The 23,497-nt window shown below is 38.8% G+C and overlaps 1 protein-coding gene across 1 annotated transcript in view; it reads right to left on the minus strand.

Moving 5' to 3' along the window:
* Positions 1-23,497, minus strand: part of NIBAN1 (niban apoptosis regulator 1) — a 64,674-nt gene that overhangs the window by 2,310 nt on the left and 38,867 nt on the right. Inside the window, exons 6-13 of the mRNA XM_057427191.1 lie at positions 13,768-13,883; positions 7,888-7,992; positions 7,630-7,792; positions 6,477-6,664; positions 6,062-6,223; positions 3,408-3,518; positions 2,761-2,868; positions 888-999 (exon numbers count right to left, since the gene is read on the minus strand). Coding sequence (XP_057283174.1) covers positions 888-999; positions 2,761-2,868; positions 3,408-3,518; positions 6,062-6,223; positions 6,477-6,664; positions 7,630-7,792; positions 7,888-7,992; positions 13,768-13,883 — 1,065 coding nt within the window. The remainder of the gene's footprint in view (positions 1-887; positions 1,000-2,760; positions 2,869-3,407; positions 3,519-6,061; positions 6,224-6,476; positions 6,665-7,629; positions 7,793-7,887; positions 7,993-13,767; positions 13,884-23,497) is intronic.

Raw genomic sequence — 23,497 nt, forward strand, 5'->3', positions numbered from 1 at the left:
GGTACGTTGAAGAAGGTACAGTGTTTTCCCAAGTTTCTAATTTTGTACATTTTGATATGTAGTAGTAGTTTTCATTTTCAACTTGCTTTTAGTTTACATTTCTTTTGGGGTGGGGTAGGGCAGGGATTTTATCTGTTTTGAATAATAGAACTTCAATATTGACCTAAGCATTGCTGTAATAGAAAACTACCAGAGGAACCCACAGTGCACAAAGATAATGTTTCAATGCATATTACAAGAATATATGAATAGAAGTGTGTTCTTTACTTTTATTATTACACTCATATTTTTAAACAGTAGTGCCAAAGAAGGTCTATTAAAATTTGCTGTGCAATACACATGCTTGCCTTTTATCTAGGATATAGACAGACAGGCAGATCCAGAGAGATGCAAGTGTTTTATGTACCTATACATGCCATCAAAAATAATTTAGTTTTCTGCCACAAAAGCAGAGAGATCTGCAGGGAACACTGCACTGGCATCACTGATGTGTTGGAAACTGCATCCTGCAGTACATTTCATTTGAGGAAATTAATTTTTGCTGCCATTAGATATCACCAAGTCTTTGCAAACAAGATCATAATTTCACTCCTTGGCCCAGGAAATCAAGATGAAATGAAGTTGGTATAATTACATTTTGTTAGAAATAGGCTTGTGCCAAGCTATCACTTTGAATTTCCCAGGTTTAGTGAAGTTGCCACATAATTCAGATTTTAGGGCTTGCCATATATTTTTAGCACGCTAAATAAAAACACTGTAGCATCATAACCAACGGTCTTCAGGAAAGTGGGACCTGGGACTGAAATAGCCAGGTTTGGACTCTGGGAAGCTCTGAGGCAAGAGCTCACATTGAAATGTTGTTACTGTCACCTCAATAAAGTTCTCACCTTTCAGGGTTTCTTCAAGCAGTGTCTGATATAAAATCTCTTCATACACATTTTCTACTTGAATCACACTAGTGTAATCAGCAAAAATGAACTGCTCGTATTTCTGCAACTCCTGTGCAGACAGAGAAGAAAGGAACAGATATATAAAATGAGAGATTCTGGAAGTTCTGCTTCAACATAGCACCTTGGAGATGCTTTCTAGCAGGTCTTGCAATGATCCTTGATGGCTCTTGAGATGATCTATTCAAACTATGACTAAATGAACTATGTATGTTCACAATTTATTATGCATTTATCAAGCAGTATTCTTGCACAATACTTACATTTAAAAGCAGTATAGATTGCCACCATCTGCACTATAATAAACAATTCTGAAATAAATAGCTAGTGAGGAAATGCCTCACTGTTTGCCCAAGGAGGCAAATCCACAGTGAGCATGGGAGATACACTGTTTGACTTTGTTTTTCTAATAGGTGTGTAACATTTTAGCTTACTGATTTATATGCAATAGCCTGTCTAGACAATAACTGAGTCATTATCACTGAACAGCTGTTGATTGTCTATATGTAACCTCTGCCTGCTTCTAGAAAAGGTGCTTACATGAAAACGTCTGGAGGTTTTCAAGTAAGACGACAAGACCTTACTGGCCATGTCAACTGTTCCACATATTTACTTCTAGAGCTGGCTGCTTGTTTCTGCAGAGGCATAAACACAATTGTCATAAATGAAATAGAAAGGGCTTGTGGGAAGTTTGCATCACCACTGCTTCCTTCATCCTGTATGACAGAGACGTGATGTGAGACTCCACCCTCTCTACATATATTCAAGGTGATGAAATGCTTGCCCTTGTGTGAAGGCACTGCTGGCACTCTACAAGAGACTATTATTTTGGGGATAGTAAAGAAAGTAGAGTGACATAGAGAAGAGAGTGATTTTAAACACATTTTTGAAAGTTGTAAGTTTTAATAATCCATACTTAAAGTCTCACAGGCATAACTTGGGAAAATACTTGGTTTTAAAACTGCAACACCAAGAGCAGCACAGCCTGTGGGAACTGATGAACATCAAGGGAAACAAAAGTACAGAGAGGCTGGGATGGCTTAGGGCAGTCATTTTTCAGCAGGTACAGTGGAAATGCAAGAGGATATGCATGGGCTTCAAGAAAGGCACAGACTATTTGTTTTGAGTCAAGGTGAACAGCATTCCAGCACGTTTCTGATGCAGCCATACTGATAACATCTCCATGAAACTCTGGTAGCCACATTTGCTGAGTACTAACCTACCCATATGATTAAGGAAAACAGAGATCATCTCTGTTTGTTTCCTGATTCTTGACACAATTACTTCCATTTAAAATCACTGACAGCAAGTGCAAGGCCTGTCTGCTCCTGCTGCCCAAGCAGGCATTTGGCTTTGAAGCAGGTTGACAGCAGAGGCTCTGTATGGTCACAGGTGTGCCTCTGAGAGCGCTGCTGAAAAGGAAAGTGCCCTCTCCCACAGACTGCATTTTTGCCTGCAGCAGGGCTGCTGAACACAAGGACAAGTTCACAAACCACAATCATAACTCTCAAGAGGAGTCCAGTTTGAGGGGACTTCAAACCTCTAGGGAAGAAATGAAATAGGGATAGGCAAAGATCTGCAACTATCTTTGAGAAAGCAAGCCATATGTACAGCTTCCCTGTTTCCCGAAATCTTCCTTATGTTCCGTATGTATCCAGTCCATGAACTGGCAAATCTAAGTGTCTGTCCCAGCTGGCAGCCAATCTGCACAACTGTCCAAGAGAAAACAGCCTTATAGAACTGAGGATTTACTGCCAAGGTGTTAATCCTTCTCTGCCTTTTATGATTGTTTTTTATATTCACAGAAACCTACTGGTTTGCACATTGAAGCCAGTGTCTTCTGCATTGTGGGCAAAGTAATCTGTACCAGTGCTTCTTGAAATATCTTCTTCCGGATAGTGCTGCTATCATAATCATATTGCTGTCAAAACAGACAAAAAGAGAAACAAGCCCAAACATATCTGAGGTTATTAATCACTCATAAGAGGAGCTGGTTCTTGTTATCCTGTAACTGGTAATGGGTGAATTCCAAAGGACACCATATCATGGGTGCACTCAGGGCTTTGAATTCCTATGCAGGTTATTCCAGCTTTTAAAAAGTACTCTAAAATCTAGTTTTCTTGGATCTCTTTCTCTTCTAGAAACAGCCCCCCAGTTCTTCTCTCCAGGTATTTCATCACTGCCTCTTCTGAGAACAGCAAATTCTAGGGGCAGGCTAACTATAAAGCTAATTAAAATTATTTACCCAGATTCACAGTATCTTGTCCATCCGATTTAATTGCAATGAAAGGCATTGCACATGTAAATACTTTCACAAGTGTATGTCCAGAACTAGGTTTTACCCTCAAATGCTAAATGCCACCAAATCAGTATTTCCAGCTGGATGGTAAGAGATACCCTCTTTCAAATACTGACATAAATTAATATAAAATACATTCTCAGTTTCGAAAAGGCATTTACCTTCAGTACTCTCAGCTTGACTTTTTCAATGGTGGTTGCAACTTTCGCTGAGTCTGCCTGGCGACTTGGAGAGAACAACTGCTCAAAAGTATAAACTGCATTTTCCATCAGCTATAAACAATAATAAATAAAAAACCCACAACAACTGTTAAAGACCAGTAACATAAAATTGTACTTTTAAGAAGGCAAAACAGAGAAAAAATAACAGGCTTAAAATAAAAATTTCAATTACTTTAAATTATTGTGGAAGGGGAAGAAAAAACATACACAGAAATCTTGCAATAAAGAAAATATAGCCTTGGTATCATTATTAAGCTATCATAGCTTTCCTGTAGATGTACTCTCATGTCACCATCCAAACTGACAGTCACAAAGACAAAAAAGTAGAATCAATCACCTATATATATGAAGGCCATTGACAAAACTCATTATCCCTAATGAGATGACTCCCACTGACTCCTATCAGATTCTAATGGTCTTAACCATAAATACTGAAGAATTGTTTTTTTTAAAAGGTAAATAATTAGTAGCTTTACTTATGAAACAAATCACTATCAGCAAAAATTGCAGAGTGAAGTCATTTCTCATGGAATTATGTTAGGTAGGCTGGCATTTCTCGTATTTTCAGGTTGCGCAGAGATTCATTAAAAACATTAATCCACTATTCTGTAAAGGTATTTCAGAAAAACAGTTCTGCAAGTGTTAATTACTTCTACTTAATTAGGTTTTGCCTTTTTTAGCTAAGTGTTTTCATTTAAATTTTAATATATTCTGATTAAAGAAGTACAGGGATATCCACAGGGAGGCTGTCCATAGAGCCAGCTATTCCTTTGCATCACATGGGGCTACCTCAGTCAATATATGTAGCCATATATAATATAAGACTTCTTGTAGTCTGTAAATTAATATGTACATACTTAGGGATAAGACATGCTTTTAATTCCTCCTTGGCTAGTAAATCTTCGTGAATGAAAGCACACAGTGACAAATGTTGAAGACCAGTTTTTATAACTGAGTTTTCAGATAATGTAGGATTGGACTATACAGGCTGTATAGTGCAGAATGTGGAGATTTATTTAATATGTGTGTGCATGAGAAGGCTGTGCAATAAATGCTCATGCACTGCAAAACCTTGGATTCAAGAAAAATACAGGATCAGTGTAGAGTTAAGTCTGAGGCTAATTAAAAGATTAACTACTCATTTCTTATCTCAATTTTTATTTGAAGCAAGTGATAAATTGGTGTAATTCTGGTGAAGTCACTAAAGCCGCTTTATTTACGCCAGTTGAGCACTGTGCTCCGAAATTTCTGAGAACTGGCCGCTAGAGGATGCCAAGCTCCCAAGCCAAGGAATTCTGCTCCCGACTCCACCCGTGCCAAATGCTTTGACATTAAGGCTACGCGAGCATAGACATGTCTGACCTTACTCGTTAATAAAATAAATGTCCGTGACTACAAAGTGAAACTACTTGCTATTTTTCTGAGAAAAATACCAGCCTTCTAAAAAGAGAAGCATTAACAGTATTTTTAGATACAAGGTTTTTAAGGAGAGGAGCATTAACCGCATTTTTAGAACAACTTGTTCTTTAATTTATTTATTGTGATTTTTCATTCATGTTCTGTTCAGAAAAAAAGCACCACATGGACTGTATTTTTTGTCTACTTCTTTATCTTGACTCATAACCTTCACTTACTGAAAGACATTTTATTCGGCAGCATTTTGGAATGGTCTCCCTGAAAGACCCAGAGATGAAATCAGAACTTTATTTCTAAATAATTCTTTGGCTGCTGATCATGGCTGTACTTAAATGATCTGCTTAAAAGATCACCCAGCACTGTGCTAGAGACTTCCTTTCCATATTCACAACTCCCATTCCATAGAACTGGACCAGCTCCATTTCATAAGATTACCAACTAGATTATTTAGTTTCTCAACTGCATATTAAAATCACAAGATTCAACCTAGAGGTAGAAGGCCAAATCTGTCTTGTGATCTGGCAATCAAAGTAACTCTAATAGCCAGCTCTTAATAGATTTCTGGCCAGGCATCTGGAAGAAACAAATGCAAAGCAAAATTATAGCCTGTACACACTAGATGGTGAAAAGAGGAGTTAATTTTCTATCTGAAATGATGTAGACACTTCAACCATTCCAATGAGAAGTGAAGTTTGTTTAAAGCACCTAAATGTAGCTACATCCTGAGACATCATCTGTGTCCAAGTAATTGCCAGTTTCTAATATTAATTGCCTGACTTTATATTAATGAGAAAATAGACTACCAAGGAAGAGACATTCCATTTTGGTAAAATATATTTAAGACTCTTCCTGAATCCTTGAGAATGGAAATCAGGTAGAACTTAGTACTCCACTGGATACAAGCACAACTTTCTTGGGTACTGAGAATTCAGAACACAAAAGATCAGAAGAGATGATCCATCCAAAACTTTTGTGCCTTGCTGAAAGACACATGCATCCTCACAAACGTAAATGTCAGACATCTTCTAGCTGTGATTTTCTTAGGTTTTGTTATCTGTACTTTGATCGAGAGATATTCTGGGACTCTTGCACAGCTTTTTATCAAGGTTGCTTTGAAGCACGTTAGAAGAGCAAACCTAACCTGTTCTCCCAGGAGGAAAAACTGGATGTTACAGTACCTCTTGCATAAAGTTCTGTGTCCTCTGAATCACAAAATCAATGTGATAGACCTTGAAGCGACTCTTGAGGTCTTGAAGGAGCTCCTGGAGGAGATTCACTTTCAGATAGCAGGGCTCCATTTTCACAGAGTTGAGTGGCAGGTTCGTAAGCTGATCCATGTTCTGCATTCCAGTGGAGGAAGAACAGGTTTCAAGAGAAAGACACCAGAGGTGAATTTTTAATAGAGAATTTAACAGTGGCCCTAAACCAAATTCTGGTATCTGCACTACAGTTGCACAAATACCACTTCCTAAACAAAAAACCCAAGAGCTAACATACTACCACCTGGGAAAGCAAACACTGCTGTCAGTCAAATTATAGCTAGAAGGCCCTTGTGCTAATATAAAAGGCTCCAAATAGATTTTTTTGCCTTACCTCCTTTAGCTTTGTGATATCATTTGTCTTCTGGAAGTCCTGGATGATTTCATTAACTTCTTTATCAAAAAGTGAACGGACTTCAGTGAATCCAGAACTCACTGGACCCATGAGCTCCTCTAATATGGAAGTGAGAAATGGCTGGATATTTTCGGTGCAGCACTTCTGAGCAGGCTCAGAAACAGTGGCTACAGTGTCAGACAATACAACAGTTGCATTTAGGCTACTAAGAGATATAGTGAAAAAGTAATCTGAAATAATTTACTTTACAATGAATTGAATGGCTCCTTGCTTTTCCCCAGAGTCACACCTCCACAAAGATGAAGATGATGAAAGGAGAGTTTATAGTTTTAAATAAAACACCCTTCCCATGTCCTGCCTAATCAAATGCTAGCAGCTTAGGGGCATTGTGAGAGCACAGGAAAGGGCAGCTCTTAGCATTGATACATACTGGGAGATTCAGACAGAACATGGCCACAGAGACTCTATAAGGAAGCATCCAAACTTGGTACTCTAGTTCACTGAAAGCATCCTAATCTGGTATGTGAGGATATCAACAGAACATCCTGAGTTTTATCAAAACAGCTCCTAAATTATCAGTTATTTATTTGCTAGCTTAAGCAACATCAACTAATGTTTTGCCTGCTTTTTACACTCATTTTTATATTCATAACAAAATTATAAATTACTTCACATTAGTTTAAAACTATCTAAGAAGCCCTTTGGCTTAAGTTCTCTTTCATAGCTTATGAATTTGTCACATAACCAGAACCTGGTTTTGTGGCACATTCCAAGGCATCAGGTCAAAACCACTACACTTCTAATTATGCTCATGTGACCTCTTATCTTCATTGCATAAGGCTGTCCAAATAAAAATGAAAGCAGAACAAGCAATTCTAATCATAATACTCAAAACCCATCAGGTCTACCTCCATTTGAGAAGACCTAGTATTTTCAAAGGCACAGTGGCCACAGGTATCAGTTCCCATCAAAGGCAGCAGAGGTTCAAAGCATTTGTTTTCTGAAAATCAGTGTCTCCAGTTGGATTTTTCAAAACACATGAGAATTTCAGAACAATGACATCTGGTAATCTGAGCAACACAATGGGAAACATTAAAAAATTGCTGCAAAACACAGCTGTTCCTCCACTAACCTTTGATTTTTCCAGCTAAGAAGTTCTTGGAGTTCAGAATCTGATCAATGTCTGAACGAATCGTTCCTTCAAGAGTTTTTGCAAAATCTCTGCATTCTTCTTTCAAGGTACTTAATCCTTCTGACACTTGCTGCTGAACTAAGCTGTAAGTTTCTTCTACGATCTAAACCCAAATTAAATTAAGAAGCATACGTTAGGATCAGCACACACAGACAACAAGGTTTTAAGAGAAAAAACTCTGTAAATACCAGTACTTACACCAAACCAGGTCCGCTTCCTATCATTTCTCTTTCCTTTCATTTTAGGCAGGATCATTGTTTGAAGGTTAGGCAGGAGTTCCTCCATCACAAGGTTGCTCAGGATCTATATCGTCAGATGATTAAAATTACACATTCATATACTGTTCTCCATCTGAAAACTGAGCACTCACATCACATTGTGATGTGCAAACACAGGCAACCTCAAATAAATACAATGACTATCCCAGGTCGCCAGGAACACTGGATTTAAAAATATTAGTATGCCTGAGGGAAAATCCAGGAATTTTATCTGAAGCATTTCTCACTCAAAGACTTTGAGAGACCATGCAAAAACTGACCACAGATGAAATAAGATGCCTATTAAAATTTACTGCATGCTATTATGAAATTGCCATGTGCAAATCAGTGGAGATAAAATGATTGATATCAATTGAGCAACTGGATAAAAAAAGTTGGTTTGCTGCTTCCCCACACTGACCTTGTTCTGGGACACTCACACCCTCCCAGAGGAGGTATCATCGAAGATAAATTGTTCTAACAAGTCATAAACCAAAGGATGCTCTGATAGGAAGATAATTGTGCAAGAAAAGAAAGATATGACTGTCCCAATGGGAATCTCCAGCATTTTTTTAGGTGAGCACCAACTTCACAGTTCAAACAAGAAAAGAACAAGATCCTATGAAAAACAGGATATAGGACAGAAATGGGAAACAGAATTGTGGGGAACCTGTGAATCAAATAATTCTACTCTGATTTTTTAAATCTATAACATGATCCAGAAGACTTATTACCCCCCAGCCTAATCCTGATAGAGAAAAGAGAGAAAATAAACAACTAGCTGTTGGAGTTCAAGAAAAAATTTTCAAGCACTTTCTTTTGTCACTAAAAGGTAACTCTAGTAGTTTAAAACCAATAAAACTTTCACATCATAGGATTCATACACATTAAAGTTTCCTCTCAACACCTCCAGATTCTTGAATGAAAACCTAAGAAGATACTCTGTGACAAAGGTGCATCACAGCAGAAAGGGAAAGAGAAGTGTCAGAGGGACTTCTACACATGGAGTGTTCATGATGGAATGTAAAGAAACTGAGGAAAAAGTGTCATTGCCCAATTTTTTTATCATTTCTGTAAGTATAGTTGGTCTATCATTGCTTTATTTTTCTCAATTGACACTTAGTACTTTTCTCCCTCAAGAACATTTTCACTTTGAAACAGGTTTCAGTGGTTGTAGAAAAGAAGCATCACCTTTTCTCAGCCCAGCATTTAACTACCAATTCAGTCTTGCAGATGGTTCCGATTAGAAAGAAAATGCATCAGACTGGGAATAGAGATGATACCAATTTGAGGGAGTGGTCAATACACTGGCAAGCAAGGCTGTTATTCAAAGGGACCTAGATGGGCTGAAGAAATGGGTGGACAGAAACCTCATGAAGTTTAGCGAAAGCATCTGGGATGGAAGAACCCTGAACATCAGTTTAGGCTGGTGACAACTGGCTGGAAAGCAATTTTGCAGAAAATTACTTGGGCATCCTGGTGGAAAAGATATTCATCATTGGTCTGCAGGGTAGCCTTGCAGCAAAAGGCAACAGCAGGTTGAGGGAGAACATTCCTCTCTATTCAGCACTTGTCAGACCACATCTGGAGTGGTGTCCAGTTTGGGGCTCCCCAGTAAAAAACAGAACTTGACACACTGGAGTGGATCCAGCAGAACCCACCAGGATGATCAGGGGCTGGAGAACATGACATGTAAGGAGAGGCAAAGGGAGCTGGGTTTGCTCAGCCTTAAGAAGATAAGGCTCAGGAGAGACCTTACTACTGTCCACAACTTCAATATGGAGGATGTTAGGGAGGCACAACCAGACTTTTCTTGGAAATGGCCAGGGAAAGGAAGAAGGTAACAGTTACAAGTAGTAACAAGGGAAATAATAGTCAGGTATTAAGAAATATCTTTCAGCATGAGGGCAATCATGTGAACAAGTCATGCCCCCTCCAGCTTTGGATGTCTTCAGAACTAAACTACACAAAGCCCCTAAAGTTGGCTCTGCTTTAAGTGTGGGATTGGTCCAGATAACCTCCAGAGATCCCCTTTTAACTAAACTGTTCTATGGTTCTGTGTTTCTCTTGATAGCGTCACCCAACTTTGTACAGGAGAAGGATCAAATTCTTTCTTCAATACAGAAAGAATTTAATGGTGTGAGATGGATGCCTGGTTTCATTCACTGGTACCCATTTCAGAAGTTTTCTTCAGAATTACACACTGTATCAGGCTTTGAACCTTGTCTGCATAGATTTGAATGACAACGTCTTCCTTGCCCATCCCACTCAGATGCACCAAACTGGCAATAAATGCAGAGTTACAGGCAGAGATCTGACTTGGGGAGTCTAGGCTTTCCTCTCCATTTTTTATTTATGGACACTGTATGTCCTCTGGCCTGAGAAAGCTGTGAGACCTCTCTCCTACTTTCAGCAGCAAGTTGGCCAATAAGACAAACTATGCAAGCAGAGGTAAGGAGTTCATCACAGGACCTGTCCTATTGCTATTTCTTTGCAACCTCAGGTCTCTGAACGTTTCCTGTTGAAGCATCTGAGGATATATGCTGGATTCTTGAATTTCTCTGCTTAAAGCATCTCAGTTTTGAACTAAAGACCTCAGTCTTGTATTTGGTTCAGTCATTACTCATCCTCATAATCCAGGGGAGAAAGGGACATCTTTTATTTCTGGACATGCTCATTTTCTGTTCATAGATCTTGCCCAGGTATGTTTGTAGTGGCCCACAGTTACAGATGTACAGCTGCCAATTTGTGATGACAGAGGCAATACTATGGTTTATGTGCTATGCAGAACAGCACATAGCCCTTTCATCAAGGCTTTTTGTCTGTCCCAACTGTGCACAGATATGAAGTTGCCCACAGACTCTTGAAAGCTTTGAAGTGCAGTGGCTATCCTGAAAATCACAGAGAGACATAGTAACCCTAAAAAAGGAGCACAAAACGCATCTTAAATTTTGGTATATTTCTCATTTACTCTGGGTAAAGGATTTAAAGGATTACTACCTTGCTCAATGGTTTCAGTAAAGTGTCACAGACAAACGACATAGTCTTCCTTTTTCTCCAGTGGGGCTTGAACAGAGGTTTTGCTAAGTGATGCGTATTTGAACCCAGCTCTTGTCCTTGCTTCAGCAACAGCCCAGCGTAGTCCTCATTCAAGGACCACAGCCCTGAGGCACCCAGCTACTGGCTAAGCCAATACAAAATGTAAAAGCACTGCTCAACTTTACATTTCATCATGCCGATGCTTCCTGACATACAACCTCACATATTACAGCTCCTTGAGCGGGTTTTAGGCATGCACCAACAACACGACAGGGAAATGGCAGTAATTTAGACAGCAAAAGTAAGTAAGAAAGGGCTTTGACTGCATGCCATGTAGTGTAAAATAGAGTACCTCCTGGATGCAAGAGAGCCCCTACAGAAATGTAACACACAATACCCTACTTATACATCTAATATATCTATAACATGCCATACCCTATTAAAATTGTTTCATGCAACTTAAGTACTTATAGATTATGCCACACTACCACTTTGGATTCAGCTGTGCTGACTCAAATACCTGTCAAAACCAACGGACTATTTCAGGTCCTAAACTAATAGTTCAGTTAAAAATAATCTCAAGAATAACCCAAACTGGAGCACCACAGAACAAATAATAAATGTGACAATGGATCAAACATATTCTGAAGAATTTGAGCACGTTTTTAGGAATGCTGGATTGGCTTTATATTTCTGTACTGAAAGGTGCACTGTAGAATTTTGGGGCTTTTTAATCCCTTATTCTGCTATTCTTGATTTACCAGTGCGTTACTTCTGCATTCATGTAGTGCTGACCAATGAAGTTATATTAGTACAAAATCAGGGTGTTTTAGTGCTCTCACCAAAAAAAGCTCTCTGCTGCTGCTTACAACAAGCGTTTTTGATATTTTAATGGGTTTAACCCAGTATTTCAGCACTTAACCTACAGAAATACCATCTACCACTGAAGTTATCCTTTATTAATAGTGAAACCTTAAAAATGAAAAAGAACAAAAACAAAACCATGAAAAATAACTTTTATGACACAGAAAAAAAAAAATCAGTAGGTCTTCAGCCAAGTGACTGGGTACTTGCTAGTATTACATCCATGTTGCAGTACCTAGGTAGAACTGCATGAGCTAGTGCTGTAGAGACTCTGTCTTTATAAATTAATGTCAGGGAATATATTTATTGGCATTCTTCAGAGATTTTTACAGCAACAAACTGTAGCTTGCTCATTCCAAACCACTCACTTAGCTTGGATATTTGCCTAAAATAATTATTATATTTGTTAAAGTAGGCGTGAGAACAAACCATAGTTGCAGAATGAATTATTACTAAGAAGATAATAGCATATCTAGTCTGGATGTCTTCTGATTACAGTTCTCTTGAGGTATATGGGCTATGAGTAAGTAGTTGGCAAGCAAAAATAAAAATAAAACATAAAATGGAACTAGCACTATAACAGCTACGTAACTTGAGGGAGGAGGGGAGAAGAGGAAAACCCTCGCTCCCTCCATTGGAAAGATGGAACTCCTTATACTAAGGAATTATCAGATGTTAGCAGTAAACCTCAATCCCTGACATGATGGCATTGAGAAAGACAACGTTTATAGTTTCTTCCCCAGTTTCCACATTCTTCAGCATTTCAAAAGTAGACTTCTCCTAAAAGAATAATCTGATTTCTTAAAACAAATCCCCAGATTATAAACTCTGCATCAAGCTTTTTCCCATTTTCCCAAAGGGAAGACAGATTTCATGAAGGAAAACACCCAGCAGCTGGTACTGAAGTAAATATTTGCTGCTGAGTGCTCAGTGCTTAGGAAAACAATTGTAAATCAGGGCCCAAATAATGGCTCAATTGCACTAAAAGACATCTGGAGTGATGCCAGAGAGATCAGTGAAATTAGTTTAGCTACCACCAGTGCTCCAAAGCTACTCGCTCAGGTGCCCAAATATGGACCCAGACCTAGGACCTCATTTCTGAAGAACTGAAGTACACAGATTCCTGGTGTTTAAGTATGACTGTTACTATGCAAGACTCTTGTTTCAGAAGTCTGGCACAATAAGCAGGTATACCAGTTTATCCAATCAGGACTAAAAGCTTCAGTCCCAAAGTACAGGGAAAAGCAAAATGAAGAGGTTCTTCAAAATTTTTGTTTAGCTGCTATTCTGTTCTTCATGAAACCTGATCTCCTATGATGACATCTGGAGGCATTACAGGACAAGGAGCAGGAAAGTATTGTGTTAAGTAACAAAGGTAATAGCAACAGAAGAAAAAAAAAATCTCTTATCTGCAAAATAGCTCTCATGAAAGATAGAAAACCAGAGCAAAGCCCAATGCAGCTGACAGAGAGTATCTACTGTGTTTTGTGTGTATTGCTTTTGCTTTCACTAATTTACTGAAACTGTAAACAGCACCAAATGTGATAGAGAGATATTAGCAACTGCTTTGTTTTAGACACAGCATTTATTCACCAATTGACCCCATGGCATAAAATTAAAGTAGATGCATGAGCTTTTTTGTGGAAATGTAGTCATCCCTACATTCTAGTACAATGCAAGAATTTTAGTTCATAGCACACTTTCTTTCAGTTTCTAGCAAAAAACTCAAAATGGATTTTATTAAAAAAGAATTATCACTTTACATATCAGTAAGAAGTATCTTGAAATCTTGGGCATTTCTACCTACGAGATTTTCTTTTTCAAAATGCCATTTTTTCCCAAGAGGCTTTACAACCTTCATTATCCTCAAAGCTGACATATCCAAAGCCAATAAAATATCAGGAAGATATTCTTTTACCTCTTTTTCATTACCAGTTATCATTTCCCACATCCCATAGTGGCCTTTCTCCTGCCGGAAGAATTGAATGGCTTCTAAGAATGCCTCAACTTCATATGTTGTCTGGTTGAGAAAATCTAGAGAAAACACAAAGTGACATAAAGGATTTACCCATAAATAATCTTTACAAAATTACCATCCTTTTTTGATCCATTTTTCTGTTTCAGGTGCATCTAACTAATATTTTTAAGTTATTTATTAAACCTGAATGTCTGAAGATCTTGGGCATTCATTAAGATTTAGAAGTGCAATGTTAACTATCACACTGCAAGTATGAACTACCACCCCATCTAAGTTGATAAGTTAAACCAAAACCGGCAAATGTTAATATGCAAATGTTAATATGGAGCACATGATAAAGCAAGAGTTTTACAGCAGGAAGCCTTGTCTGTGGTAGACTATGATGAGGCGGACATTAACATGTGAAAGCTCATCCCTTGCCTTTATACCTATGAGCAATGTAAAATGGTACATGGGAAGACTTCAAAGGTCCATATCAGGACCAAGAGTTGGGAGCTTCTGCTTCTTTAATTCAAGATAAGAATTAAGAATTTAAGATAATCATAGTCAGCTGATTGTGGCATGTTGTAAGCGCTTGATGAATTTCTAAACCCTGAGTAAACACTCCCCAATAATCTTTTATTTTCTTTGTTTTATTCAGGAACTGATGATAAAGATGATTTTTCATGAACAAAGTAAGCACTGTGCTTGTACCAATTAAGCACAAACATTTCTGACAAAATCATGCTGCTTTCTCTAAATATTTCAAGAATGTTTAACCACAGCTCCAGAGTATCTGGTTATCGTCCACAGCTACTGCTGCTAGATGGTAGCTTTTCCCAAGAACAGCATGGTAGCCTGGGGAAACTCTGTTGTACAAATGAGACCACAGCACAGAAAAACCTGAGAAGTGGCTGAGCTAGTTTGCTCTTACAAACTCCGGTTAACCAGTTGTGCAACAGAAATCACATCACAGACAATTTGTTCTTTCCAAACTGCTAATGGCTTTCAAGACAGTTGCAGCCAACACTCTCCTTCACATGAGAGTGCATAAACCCACAGCTAATTAAGACTGCAACAGCAGTTATACAATAGGACTAGTTTGTCATGATCTGGGGAGAAACAGTCCCTTGCCTCAAAATGTGGAAAAGCTCCCTATTGCAACCAGGCTGCCCGACAAACCTGAGTAACAAAAACCACCACTGAAACACTTCAGGAATTCAAAGTGCTGTGTCTCTGCTGTGGAACTGGGCTTCAGGATTATTGTGAGGATTATCTGAAGGGAAAAACAAAGCCACAATGATTTACTGTCCACTCCTCAAGGTTATGTACTTGCAGTCTTGATCAGCTGAAATCCTGTCGTGTTCATGTTAGGAAGAAACGAGGAAAGAATGTTAATTCTCTGAAAGGTAAGTATGCTACTTTAAAAGACACTGATATGTAAAAACTATTGTTATGTGAAGAGTCAGAGAGTAAATTCACAAGTCCTGCCTGTCAAGCAAGACATTTCTGACTTGTTCATGAAACTTCTGAAGAGAGGAGCTTTATAGAAGGCTTGCATGCATACCAAGGACAATACAGGCATTATACAAATTATGGGAAACACAAAGGATTAAAACTTCAGTAATGCTTGAAATGTCAACTACCACATGCTTTAAAACACAAAAACGAAAGCTAGTGAAACATACAATTCATTTCATCAGTGCTTTACCCTGGCTGCTGCTTGAAAGCAGCACTGAATAGATTTTATCTAAATGGTAGGCAATGAAGTTTCAGATCTGCTAAGAGCCCATACGTCAGAATTTACCCTTTCAGAGTTTCCCCTGAACGTAAGAATTACTTCAGGGAGGTAAGTTATAGATAGTGTGGTGCAGTAAACACTCTCTCAGTGCCACTCTCTAGATACCATCCCCAATTTGCAGATATTTGGAGGTCCAGAGAGATCATACAATTTCTTCAAGCTCACACGATGATCAAACAAGAGAAAAACAGCCAGGTAAAATCCTAACCATACCTTCATTGCTACCTCCATGATTTATAGCACTTTTAATAGCAAGTCACAAACAAGGATGATAAAATATCAATAGAAGAGTTTAAGTCAGGTTGTTTACTGCCAAGAGATGGCAGCTTTAGTGAAAGAATGGAATATTTCATCTGAGAAACTGGTGGAGCACTGCATATGAAAGCTTCTGTCCTCACAGAATTAAACTCTGAATATTTTGACAAGAAGAGGGCCAGGCTTGGCTGGAGAAAGGGAAAACTGCAGCTCTTGCAGCTCTCTGATCATGACTCACATGTTTTCCTTCTTCACAGCTGTGCTCCTAACCAAAAGGGACAACAGACCATCCAAAGGGCTGGATCTTGGACCTGCTGAGATGATGATGCACCAGTGCTGACAAGAGTCTGCCCTCTAAGGTCATCAAACTCATTTAACTTCATGGTCAAGAGAATATTTTCTCTCTGTTCTGACTGTCCTAATTTGATACAGAAGTGGGAAGAAGGTGCTAAAAATCCAAAAGCAATTTATTTGAATAGTTCATGGGAAAAATATCAAGCTGCAAGTACCATAAAATCCCAGTAATGCATTATTTCCTATGCCAGTAAACATGGAGGAAAAACATAACTATGGCAGTCTTACTATAAAAACAGCCCAAAGTAGAAAGGAAGCTTTATCCTTCAAGGCTTCTACAATTGCTTAATTTAGGCAATTTCATTCCCACTTTCCATAAGAGGAAAAGATTGCATCAGTGATAAGGCACTGAACAACTAGATCCATCCAACATTGGGCTGTGCAGAAGCTGTTAGTGAGGCACACAAGACAGAGACACATTCATGGGGTATGGCTCAAGAAGAAAGAATTGTACCCAAGCTGAAAGGAGCTGTGGTGCACATAATCTAAGATTTCAGCAGGGAAGAAACAGAGCTTCTGTAAATCAGATCTAGCAGTTTATGGAAAGGTTAGAGGATCACAGCTGGCTTGGCAGCCAGCTCTGTTATGCCATAGCAAAGCAAGGACAACAATGAATAAGCTGTTGGGACAGCACCGCTTGCGTGCAGGAGAGCGGATGGTGTGTGGGAGATGGAAGCAAACACTGCAGCTGCAAACAGGGCAGGTGGTAAACCCCAGTGATATCAGGAACGATTGTTCATCAGAAGAAAGGACGACGTGTACTTCACTCTCCTTAACACCCTTGCAAGGGTTTCCCCTTCAGCAAATCTGGCTGGCACCTACCATGAGTGACACATCTGTCCCCGTTGCTTGTAGAAAATGGAACATTTTAGAGGAGCTTGGTGCAGTGGTGGTTGTACGTCAGCCTTAACCAACTTCCATACAAAGCCATACAATTTACTGTTGTTATCCAGCAGAAGGCCAGTGAGGCTTTATAGGTACTCACACTGATGTTACATGCTTAATCCAGGCTATAGTCTGCACTTGGAAAATTACCAAGCATCTTCTCCAACTGCTAATGAATATAACATCATTTTATTTGTGGAGAGTAAAAAAAATTCTCTTTGATTTGTTTAATTTGAACATAAGAAAACCCATCTAGAGACTCTATCTTTAGACATCCAAGTATGGAGCCTAATTTTAATAACAGATAAGATATTGCTAGCCATAAATTCCTTTTATAAACATAACAGAATAACCACTATAAAGCTCTGCTCTAAAAGATGGAAGGACATCTGGAAGCACCATGACTTCACAAATCTACCCAAATTTGCAAGTCTCTCAAAGGCATAGCTCAGTTTCTTCAGGACTGCAGAAAGCTACAGCATGCAGTGGATAAAAAGTTTAAATCGCTCTTAAAAAGCAGAAAATCTCAAACCTTAACAAGATGATACACAGAAGACAGACTGTTTGATGCCCACCGAGCACACTTGCACCTGATGCAGAAGTGTTTACTTAAGAGTTCCTCATTCCTAATTTCACCTGTATTTGATTTTTCGGCTGCTGTGGGATTTGCAGTCTCCTAATAGGGTGCTTCAGGCAATGAGCTGGGACTCCTTCTCTGTCACTTGGCAGGTGAATGTTTGGTTGTACAGGCAAGCAATGAGGAAATCTTCAGTCCCAAATTCCTATGTGCTCTCCCATCCACGGCAGGACAGCTGCAACTTTGTTTGAAGATGGATGTGTTGCTGGCACATTGCTTAAAAGCCCCTTGGGAAAGGCTATCTGAATAATTTTCCTGACTCACTAACATTTCCTCTGTGTGTCTAAAGGCAGCAGTGGAAACTGATTGCCCTGCTAAATTTGGTCTTGTCTACAGGCATAGATTGACTGGTCTTAGATCAGTCAAAACACTAAGACCTCTGTGCAAAAACTTCTATAAATACACCTCATTACCAGAGAGGATGAGTGCCACAGAAATCACTGCATCTAGCTAAAATGGTGGATTTTCAGCAAATCAAAATAATATGAAATCTGTAGTCGAATATTTCAGTTCAGATTCTGTATCTGTATATACTGCAGACTGCTGAATTGGGTCTGTTGCTGCGCTTTGTAGCAAAAAGCCCAAAAGCTGATGTTTAACTGCTTAGTTGATTATTTTTCTTAATTGCAACACATGCTTCTTTAACATTACATATACTAACCTGCCATGCTAACTGTTAAAAAGTATTTCAATATCCTTATCGAATGGATATATCAATATCCGTATCAATATTTAAATTGTTTGCCCCTCTGAACAATAACTGTCATGAATGAAGCTATTCAAACTCACTACTGCAGCATGAAAGAGGCTAAAATGGTCATCAAACAACAGGAATGCCAATAGGTGTTTGAAGACAGATGGCGTATCATTTGCCCCCTCAACAAATGCAACAGTGACAGTTAAGTCTTCCTCTAAGTGTCAGCACAACTCTTTTCTGTACTCCTTGTGCAACTGCATAGAAAAGTCTGTGTTTGGGAAGAGCAGGGAAATGTTTCTCCAGCTCTGGTGGGACTTCAGACAGTGAGAATTTTCCACCTCCCAGAACTGATGGGGTGGTTTGCCCTACTGAGACACGAATGGTTCACAGCTCCCTCCTGTGCCTTGGCTAATGCTGCAAATTGGAACTTGCTGATTTTTGCACACAGCAACAGCATTACTGTGTTAAACTGTTTAGAGAGCCAAGGAACTGCAGTCAGTATGTTTCATGATGTGTAAAAAATGAGTATGTCATTCTTGAAAACAGAGTGCCCCTATTGTAAACCACTAAATGTCCTTCTCCCATATGGGCTTTTCTTACAAGAAATTTATTACTTTTATTTGTAATAGTAGTGAAGGGATTGACTGTGGACAAGGCGCTTTTACCAAAGGGAGCTAAAACACTGAGAGTAATCTAAGCTTTTTGGCTGACATTTCACAATAGGCTAAGGCCCAAAGACTTAGAAGAACAAGTGTTAAAACAGAATCCAGAAGTCTGAGCTCACAGAACACGGGTTTTAATTAAAGAAATGCTGATTCTGACATAACACACATCAGCTGACTACCAAAACTCAGAAGTAATCCACCCTGGGTTCATCTGTTTCCTGCAGCTCTCACATCTATGTACATGTTACTGAGCGGGAGAGCTGCCTACAATTTTGTTAAAAGATTCTGCATTCAGTGAATATTATTTTCCATACAGTCCCTGAATTCTTTCTGCAGGTAACTATAATTGATATTAAAGCAATCTAGCATTCAACTATGGCTGTATATATAAGAGATGATCATGTGAAGGCCCATAGGTAGGAAGGTAGCCTTGCCTGGCTCTTGCCTACCATCTTCAATAATTGCAGCTTTGGTCAAATGTCTCTTCCCAATGTAAGTCACAAACAACTTGCTATACTTTGTAGTTCCCTCCTGCAAGACAGCAGGGACCATGAATACTTCCTCAGATCTTCAAAAACCACAGGCTGACTTTGGTTAAAGAGTGGGGAAGGTAGGAAGACAGCCACTGGAAGGAAATTAGTATGGTAAATTAGTAGAAACTGTATTTAATGTGATCTCACAGTAATATTTCCTTGCTTCTTCATCTATTTGGTGGAAAACTGGCTCAGGTGAAGGCAGCACCAAAACTGTTTTGTAGCACTTTCTTGTTGTTCACCTTATATAGTATTTTCCTGGGACAAAAAATTCTGTACAGATACCAGTGAAAGGTCTTCCTTCTTGTGATGCTACAAATAGTAGTAGGAGGTGGATAAGGCTAAAAATTATTTTTAAATGTCTTTTATTTTAGCAGTCTCAAAAGATGGGGCTTTGACCACTTACTATTTCCACTGGACACTGCTACTCTCAGTGGAATAGGTTTCATGCTAGGAAATGCAAATTACATTTTATCCAATTTTCTTATCCTTCCAAGTCATCCCCTTCTCCCCTTGGCATCTGTTTCTTTCAAATGTATTTAGACCATTGTTTTTCCTCTGCTTTCCTTTATACATGCTCTTTGATTTAAAAAACAAGAAAACAAACAAAAAAAAAGACCAAATTTTAGTTCTTTTAAAACAAAAGCAGGTAAAAATGAAAACACACAAACCCAAACTAGAAGGAGGCTGCTGAAAGAAAAGGCTGCTATTTTAAGATCTGTGGTGTCTTAACCATCTGAATACATAGGTCATTTCCATCTCTTGTACTGGTACTTCAAAGAAAGCTACTGCACACTGCCAGCCACCGAAGGATTTCGGGTGAATGCAGCTGTGAAACATCAGTTAGATGCTTCTGCAGTTAAGGAATCATTCTGCCAACCTCTCAACACCGCAGTTAGGGGATGTCTATCAAATAAAAATAAAATAAAAGAGCATGATGAAGAACAATTTCCCTTTCTACGAGTGATCTTTGTAGCACAGGTTTCCTGCAATAGCATTTTTTCCTAGCATTTCTGGTAATACCTGACTGGGAATTATTTGCTGTGGGTAGGGACTACAGTGATTACTGTCCACTGCTCACACAGTTTCTGTTTAATGATGAGCAACTTTTTACTATAAGGTGTATAAGTGATATCATCGCACAGAGGATTATGGACAGGACTCAAAGAATGGCTAAGAGAGGGCAAGACCATCTGATCGTGTTATCACATGACAAAAAGCTACCACCTGGGTTCCCAGCACATTTTAAGAGCCGCTGTTTGTAAGATACTTCAGCAGGTTGGTAAGAAAACCCATGGCCATCAATTCCAAAAAATAAGGTTCAAAAAATTTCTGTCTTCAAAAAATAAGCAAATAGTCCCAACCCAAAGAGGGTGGCAGTTAAGAAAATGTGAATCAATCCATCTGCTTGAATCTGAGGAGATGAGGAGAGCTTGGGAACTGGACCTCAGGAAAACATAGTTTGCCCAGGGCTTGTAGCACAACTGCAGCACCTCTGAAAACGATCCCCTGAATAGAAGGACACACCGTTTATTTTTGTAGAATGGAGTCCTGTCATATTATTATCCAAATTGAGAATTAATTAAAGTATAATGCACTGGGTCTGAGAAGCATCAACCTTATAGCTCAGATGTTTCCCTGAGAGCAATGTATTATCCCATTATGCATACATCATGTGGTATGAAGCTGCTAACCACTAACAGAAGCTAGATGAGGTCATTTCCAAACAGGATACAACCCTGCAATAATACACTGTATTTATAGCAAATACAGTTTTGCAGAGCAAGTTCCCTCCAAGACCATCAAAACAACATTCAGAAGGTTTAACTATTTGCTTTGCAGCACATAATGCCTGTATTAAAGCTGCTCAAAGCAGCATAAGACAGACGACAAGGAACCTCCCTCTACTGCGACCAGCAGCTTTGTTTCACAATCTATGACATGAGTGCGCTGTATAAACACAAAGAATCACAGTATCATTTATCTGTGACAATTTCCAAGTGCTTTCCAAACCAGCTACAATATTACTGGTGCAGGTGGGGAATTTTTCTGCTGCTTAACTTTGAAGCTGGAGCCTGAATACAACAGATAGTATCTTCACAGCTCCAAAGTTAGGCTAGGGTGGTGGGCACAACACAGTGGCTCTTCTGCACTGCTCCATGCTTGGTAATAGATAAGAAAAGGAGAATCAGCACAAGGCACGGAGGTGATAAGAGATACACAGACTGAAATCACAATTAGAATTTTAGCATGTTAATCACGGTGTTTCGGAATGAATGGAGCTCCTACAGACTGAAAATCCTCACTACGGTATAGGCAAGCACACTTACTGTAAAGGCAAAAGCCACACTAATTCAAAGAACTCATGCTGTAGAACATAAAACATCCCCAAAAGATGAAAAATGTCCTTATTTTAAGCAAAATTCTCAATTATACAAAAACTTTCCAAGTTGTGTCCTCAAATACTTTGTAGCACCCTACAAGCCTCATCAAAGATACAGCTGAATGGTTTTGAAAGTTAAGACTACATTAATAACATTCCTATGAAAATTTACACATCAGTTTTGAAAAGTCCATTTGGATCTAAGATATCTGGTGAAAGACCAGCCATGGTCCCAGACACTCATCTGGATCACAGGAGATCTGATCTTATTAAGCATAAAGTGATTTAATTAATCAAGGTGCAGCAGATGCAGTGAGAGGAGGCAATGAACATATCCCAAATCTGAGTGAGGCAGTCAAAGGGCTGAATACTCTGTCTCCATTCACACCTTTTCCCACTCCAAATCATCATGCAAACCTTCAGAAAGGTCTTGCTTTCATCCCAGTGAAGTACATTTTCTTTAATGGCAAAAAAAGCAATTTCCTCCTCAGTTCTACTTTACTTGGTTCTTCTGAATGTCATCTGGAAAAGGCAACAAGAAAATCCTTCTCTTCAGCTGCTATCTCCAGACAAAATAAGCCACCCTGTTTGTAACATGAAGACTAAGAAATCTTTCCAAAGTCCCATTTGGAGTTGTGACAGCTGCTTTGCTCTGTACATGGAGATATGTATCCTTCAACTTAAGTATTTACTGTCAACTTCTCAACCTTTATCAACACTTCAGTAACTATTTTGAACTATAGTCCAAGCATTGGTAAGCCCTACATGTACTATATGAATGTAATATAGGTAAGCTAGAAATAATCATGAGAAAAACACCTGCCACCTAAACTTACAGTTAAAAAAGGAAATGTGGAAGCAGCTAATAGCAACACTAAAAGACAGAGATGAAGAAAAAAGAACCTGAAGCTGTCCTGACATAGCTAAGCTGTGACAGAATACCCTGCATGACCTTAAAAATGCATTCTGTATTTCTCTCTTACCTAATGTATTTATTTTACTTCTTTAATATATTTATTTGTATTTTTTTTTTGTTATTTATGGTGAAACCGGAGATGACAGGATATGATTTTTAAATATGTTAGCTTCCTGTGTCATGAGGTTGATCATCAAGATAAGGAAGTGAAATCTAACGAGATGAAAGAAAACAAAATCATGAAGTGAAACTCCACATCTCTCAGAATTAGCTAGTTGTAATTTCCTTCTTGTCACACAGATCCCCTCTATCCAAGCACCAAGTGGTTAGGCTTTTTCACTTTTAATAGCAAATATGAAGTGACACACTAGCTGGTAACCTCATACAGGAAATGAGAAGACCTCCTAAAATACTGGAAAATTAAATAAGCGTTCAGAATATTTATGCAGATTTTCAGGGCATACAAACATAAAGGATTAAATACAAGGCCAACTGCAAGGTCCTGCACCTGGGCTGGAGAAATCCCAAGCACAACTACAGACTGGGCAGAGGCTGGATTGAGAGC

The sequence above is a fragment of the Pezoporus wallicus genome, unplaced genomic scaffold (genome assembly GCF_028554395.1).
Source record: "Pezoporus wallicus isolate ANWC-B61680 ecotype Strahan unplaced genomic scaffold, APGP_CSIRO_Pwel_v1 scaffold_7107, whole genome shotgun sequence".
NCBI classification, from domain to species: Eukaryota; Metazoa; Chordata; class Aves; order Psittaciformes; family Psittacidae; genus Pezoporus; species Pezoporus wallicus.